A 5805-nucleotide genomic window follows, 5' to 3' on the forward strand; every position below is an offset into this window, starting at 1 on the left:
AAGGAAGTATGGAGATAGAAATGCTGACAAGTAAGGAAGTATGGGGATAGAAAGGCTGACAAGTAAGGAAGTATGGGGATATAAAGGCTGACAAATAAGGAAGTATGGAGATAGAAATGCTGACAAGTAAGGAAGTATGGGGATAGAAAGGCTGACAAGTAAGGAAGTATGGAGATAGAAAGGCTGACAAGTAAGGAAGTGTGGGGATATAAAGGCTGACAAGTAAGGAAGTGTGGGGATATAAAGGCTGACAAGTAAGGAAGTCGGGAGATATAAAGGCTGATAAGTAAGGAAGTGTGGGGATATAAAGGCTGACAAGTAAGAAAGTTTGGGGATATAAAGGCTGACAAGTAAGGAAGTGTGGGGATATAAAGGCTGACAAGTAAGGAAGTATGGGGATATAAAGGCTGACAAGTAAGGAAGTGTGGGGATAGAAAGGCTGACAAGTAAGGAAGTGTGGGGATATAAAGGCTGACAAGTAAGGAAGTGTGGGGATATAAAGGCTGACAAGTAAGGAAGTGTGGGGATATAAAGGCTGACAAGTAAGGAAGTGTGGGGATATAAAGGCTGACACATAAGGAAGTGTGGGGATATAAAGGCTGATAAGTAAGGAAGTGTAGGGATATAAAGGCTGACAAGTAAGGAAGTGTGGGGATATAAAGGCTGACAAGTAAGGAAGTATGGGGATATAAAGGCTGACAAGTAAGGAAGTGTGGGGATAGAAAGGCTGACAAGTAAGGAAGTGTGGGGATATAAAGGCTGACAAGTAAGGAAGTGTGGGGATATAAAGGCTGACAAGTAAGGAAGTGTGGGGATATAAAGGCTGACAAGTAAGGAAGTGTGGGGATATAAAGGCTGACAAGTAAGGAAGAGTGGGGATATAAAGGCTGACAAGTAAGGAAGTGTGGGGATATAAAGGCTGACAAGTAAGGAAGTGTGGGGATATAAAGGCTGACAAGTAAGGAAGTGTGGGGATATAAAGGCTGACACGTAAGGAAGTGTGGGGATATAAAGGCTGACAAGTAAGGAAGTATGGAGATAGAAAGGCTGACAAATAAGGAAGTATGGAGATAGAAATGCTGACAAGTAAGGAAGTATGGGGATAGAAAGGCTGACAAGTAAGGAAGTATGGGGATATAAAGGCTGACAAGTAAGCAAGTATGGGGATAGAAATGCTGACAAGTAAGGAAGTATGGGGATAGAAAGGCTGACAAGTAAGGAAGTATGGAGATAGAAAGGCTGACAAATAAGGAAGTATGGAGATAGAAATGCTGACAAGTAAGGAAGTATGGGGATAGAAAGGCTGACAAGTAAGGAAGTATGGGGATATAAAGGCTGACAAATAAGGAAGTATGGAGATAGAAATGCTGACAAGTAAGGAAGTATGGGGATAGAAAGGCTGACAAGTAAGGAAGTATGGAGATAGAAAGGCTGACAAGTAAGGAAGTATGGAGATAGAAAGGCTGACAAGTAAGGAAGTGTGGGGATATAAAGGCTGACAAGTAAGGAAGTGTGGGGATATAAAGGCTGACAAGTAAGGAAGTGTGGGGATATAAAGGCTGACAAGTAAGGAAGTCGGGAGATATAAAGGCTGATAAGTAAGGAAGTGTGGGGATATAAAGGCTGACAAGTAAGAAAGTTTGGGGATATAAAGGCTGACAAGTAAGGAAGTGTGGGGATATAAAGGCTGACAAGTAAGGAAGTATGGGGATATAAAGGCTGACAAGTAAGGAAGTGTGGGGATAGAAAGGCTGACAAGTAAGGAAGTGTGGGGATATAAAGGCTGACAAGTAAGGAAGTGTGGGGATATAAAGGCTGACAAGTAAGGAAGTATGGGGATATAAAGGCTGACAAGTAAGCAAGTATGGGGATAGAAATGCTGACAAGTAAGGAAGTATGGGGATAGAAAGGCTGACAAGTAAGGAAGTATGGAGATAGAAAGGCTGACAAATAAGGAAGTATGGAGATAGAAATGCTGACAAGTAAGGAAGTATGGGGATAGAAAGGCTGACAAGTAAGGAAGTATGGGGATATAAAGGCTGACAAATAAGGAAGTATGGAGATAGAAATGCTGACAAGTAAGGAAGTATGGGGATAGAAAGGCTGACAAGTAAGGAAGTATGGAGATAGAAAGGCTGACAAGTAAGGAAGTGTGGGGATATAAAGGCTGACAAGTAAGGAAGTGTGGGGATATAAAGGCTGACAAGTAAGGAAGTCGGGAGATATAAAGGCTGATAAGTAAGGAAGTGTGGGGATATAAAGGCTGACAAGTAAGAAAGTTTGGGGATATAAAGGCTGACAAGTAAGGAAGTGTGGGGATATAAAGGCTGACAAGTAAGGAAGTATGGGGATATAAAGGCTGACAAGTAAGGAAGTGTGGGGATAGAAAGGCTGACAAGTAAGGAAGTGTGGGGATATAAAGGCTGACAAGTAAGGAAGTGTGGGGATATAAAGGCTGACAAGTAAGGAAGTGTGGGGATATAAAGGCTGACAAGTAAGGAAGTGTGGGGATATAAAGGCTGACACATAAGGAAGTGTGGGGATATAAAGGCTGATAAGTAAGGAAGTGTAGGGATATAAAGGCTGACAAGTAAGGAAGTGTGGGGATATAAAGGCTGACAAGTAAGGAAGTATGGGGATATAAAGGCTGACAAGTAAGGAAGTGTGGGGATAGAAAGGCTGACAAGTAAGGAAGTGTGGGGATATAAACCCTGACAAGTAAGGAAGTGTGGGGATATAAAGGCTGACAAGTAAGGAAGTGTGGGGATATAAAGGCTGACAACTAAGGAAGTGTGGGGATATAAAGGCTGACAAGTAAGGAAGAGTGGGGATATAAAGGCTGACAAGTAAGGAAGTGTGGGGATATAAAGGCTGACAAGTAAGGAAGTGTGGGGATATAAAGGCTGACAAGTAAGGAAGTGTGGGGATATAAAGGCTGACACGTAAGGAAGTGTGGGGATATAAAGGCTGACAAGTAAGGACGTCGGGAGATATAAAGGCTGACAAGTAAGGAAGTCGGGAGATATAAAGGCTGACAAGTAAGGAAGTGTGGGGATATAAAGGCTGACAAGTAAGGAAGTGTGGGGATATAAAGGCTGACAAGTAAGGAAGTGTGGGGATAGAAAGGCTGACAAGTAAGGAAGTGTGGGGATATAAAGGCTGACAAGTAAGGAAGTGTGGGGATATAAAGGCTGACACGTAAGGAAGTGTGGGGATATAAAGGCTGACAAGTAAGGAAGTCAGGAGATATAAAGGCTGACAAGTAAGGAAGTGTGGGGATATAAAGGCTGACAAGTAAGGAAGTGTGGGGATAGAAAGGCTGACAAGTAAGGAAGTGTGGGGATAGAAAGGCTGACAAGTAAGGAAGTGTGGGGATATAAAGGCTGACAAGTAAGGAAGTGTGGGGATATAAAGGCTGACAAGTAAGGAAGTGTGGGGATATAAAGGCTGACAAGTGAGGAAGTATGGGGATATAAAGGCTGACAAGTAAGGAAGTGTGGGGATATAAAGGCTGACAAGTAAGCAAGTATGGGGATAGAAAGGCTGACAAGTAAGGAAGTGTGGGGATATAAAGGCTGACAAGTAAGGAAGTATGGGGATAGAAAGGCTGACAAGTAAGGAAGTATGGGGATATAAAGGCTGATAAGTAAGCAAGTATGGGGATAGAAAGGCTGACAAGGAAGTGTGGGGATATAAAGGCTGACAAGTAAGGAAGTGTGGGGATAGAAAGGCTGACAAGTAAGGAAGTATGGGGATATAAAGGCTGACAAGTAAGGAAGTGTGGGGATATAAAGGCTGACAAGTAAGGAAGTATGGGGATATAAAGGCTGACAAGTAAGGAAGTGTGGGGATATAAAGGCTGACAAGTAAGCAAGTATGGGGATAGAAAGGCTGACAAGTAAGGAAGTGTGGGGATATAAAGGCTGACAAGTAAGGAAGTGTGGGGATATAAAGGCTGACAAGTAAGGAAGTATGGGGATATAAAGGCTGACAAGTAAGGAAGTGTGGGGATATAAAGGCTGACAAGTAAGCAAGTATGGGGATAGAAAGGCTGACAAGTAAGGAAGTGTGGGGATATAAAGGCTGACAAGTAAGGAAGTATGGGGATATAAAGGCTGACAATTAAGGAAGTATGGGGATATAAAGGCTGATAAGTAAGCAAGTATGGGGATATAAAGGCTGACAAGTAAGGAAGTGTGGGGATAGAAAGGCTGACAAGTAAGGAAGTGTGGGGATATAAAGGCTGACAAGTAAGGAAGTATGGGGATATAAAGGCTGACAAGTAAGGAAGTGTGGGGATATAAAGGCTGACAAGTAAGGAAGTATGGGGATATAAAGGCTGACAAGTAAGGAAGTGTGGGGATATAAAGGCTGACAAGTAAGCAAGTATGGGGATAGAAAGGCTGACAAGTAAGGAAGTGTGGGGATATAAAGGCTGACAAGTAAGGAAGTGTGGGGATATAAAGGCTGACAAGTAAGGAAGTATGGGGATATAAAGGCTGATAAGTAAGCAAGTATGGGGATAGAAAGGCTGACAAGTAAGGAAGTGTGGGGATAGAAAGGCTGACAAGTAAGGAAGTGTGGGGATATAAAGGCTGATAAGTAAGCAAGTATGGGGATATAAAGGCTGACAAGTAAGGAAGTGTGGAGATAGTGACAGGAAAGCAGGTACATGAACATGCTTCACAGGTCGGTGAACATGCAAGTGGGACAGGTAGATATTCGAAGTAAGCAACCAAGTGGACAGACGTGTCGAGTAATCAGGTGGATGTCGTCGCCCACGAAGTAGATAAATAGACGTGCTGATAAATAAGTAGGTGGAATGACAGATAATGACAAGTCGGATGAGACAAGTCAGTGGAAACGCCGATAAATCTGTTGTAAAAAGCTGTGTCTGTCTGTCTGTCCGTCTGTCCGTCCGTCCGTCCGTCTGTCTGTCCGTCTGTCCTGTTATAACTTTAGAACAGAATAACGGATTTCCACAAGTCGAACTACGGTGGATTCAGGGAACTCCCGGGAAGGTTCTCGACCAAAGTTTGTTTTATTTAATTATTAATTGGTACGTGGGCACTCGTGGCGAAACTGCAAACGCCAACTCGCGACGACATTGCTCATCGCCACACTCCCGGTAATCCTTGTTCTTCTCCTCGTCATATTGATGACTATTCGCCATCACAGAAAACATTTGGTATTTCCATGAGCGAAGCGATAGGTCTAACACTCTACAAGTGTGACAGGTATCGTCATACAGGTGTGTAAACGTGCATAAAGGGGCGAAACAACCGTCTCACCTGACGGAGTGCACTTGATTCTGACCACGACGTCTCTCCCCACGAGCCCAACGTCCGAAATCTCCTAAAAATTCTTCAAAAATGTTCTCCCCAAAGAAGCCGGGCAGGAGCTCGTCGTCGTCCTGCCCGACATCCTCAAAGCCGGGACTCCACAGCCAAGGGGGTCGTCCGCTTCGACCACCCAGTGAGCCAAGGCCAGCACGCCATCCACCCTCAGCCATTGGACTCGTCACCCGTTCTCCTCTCCAACCTTCTTTTGTTATCCACTCACACCTCGAATTCTCTCCTCTGGGATAGTTTCCCTCCTCCTCCTCTTCTTCTTCTTCTCTGTTGTCCCTTCTTTTATTATTTTTTTTTTACCTCACTTATAATGACAGACACAGCACATCATCGCATCACCACAGAGTGCTACAGCCTCCCGTTAATCGGCCTTGTCTATCCAACTGGTTGTCCTGTACTCCGGCACTTGCACCAGTCAAAACAGCCGCAATGTGTGGCTATTACAACGGAAGAT

At 43.8% G+C, this 5805-nt stretch overlaps 1 protein-coding gene across 1 annotated transcript in view; it reads right to left on the reverse strand.

Moving 5' to 3' along the window:
* Positions 1 to 5794, reverse strand: part of LOC147023224 (dnaJ homolog subfamily A member 2-like) — a 63011-nt gene extending 57217 nt beyond the window's left edge. Inside the window, exon 1 of the mRNA XM_085888411.1 lies at positions 5292 to 5794. Coding sequence (XP_085744537.1) covers positions 5292 to 5512 — 221 coding nt within the window. The 5' untranslated portion in view covers positions 5513 to 5794. The remainder of the gene's footprint in view (positions 1 to 5291) is intronic.
* Between the last annotated feature and the right edge of the window lie 11 nt (positions 5795 to 5805).

The sequence above is a fragment of the Eptatretus burgeri genome, chromosome 7, assembly GCF_056783735.1.
Source record: "Eptatretus burgeri isolate ZD-2024b chromosome 7, Ebu_testis_v1, whole genome shotgun sequence".
NCBI classification, from domain to species: domain Eukaryota; kingdom Metazoa; phylum Chordata; class Myxini; order Myxiniformes; family Myxinidae; genus Eptatretus; species Eptatretus burgeri.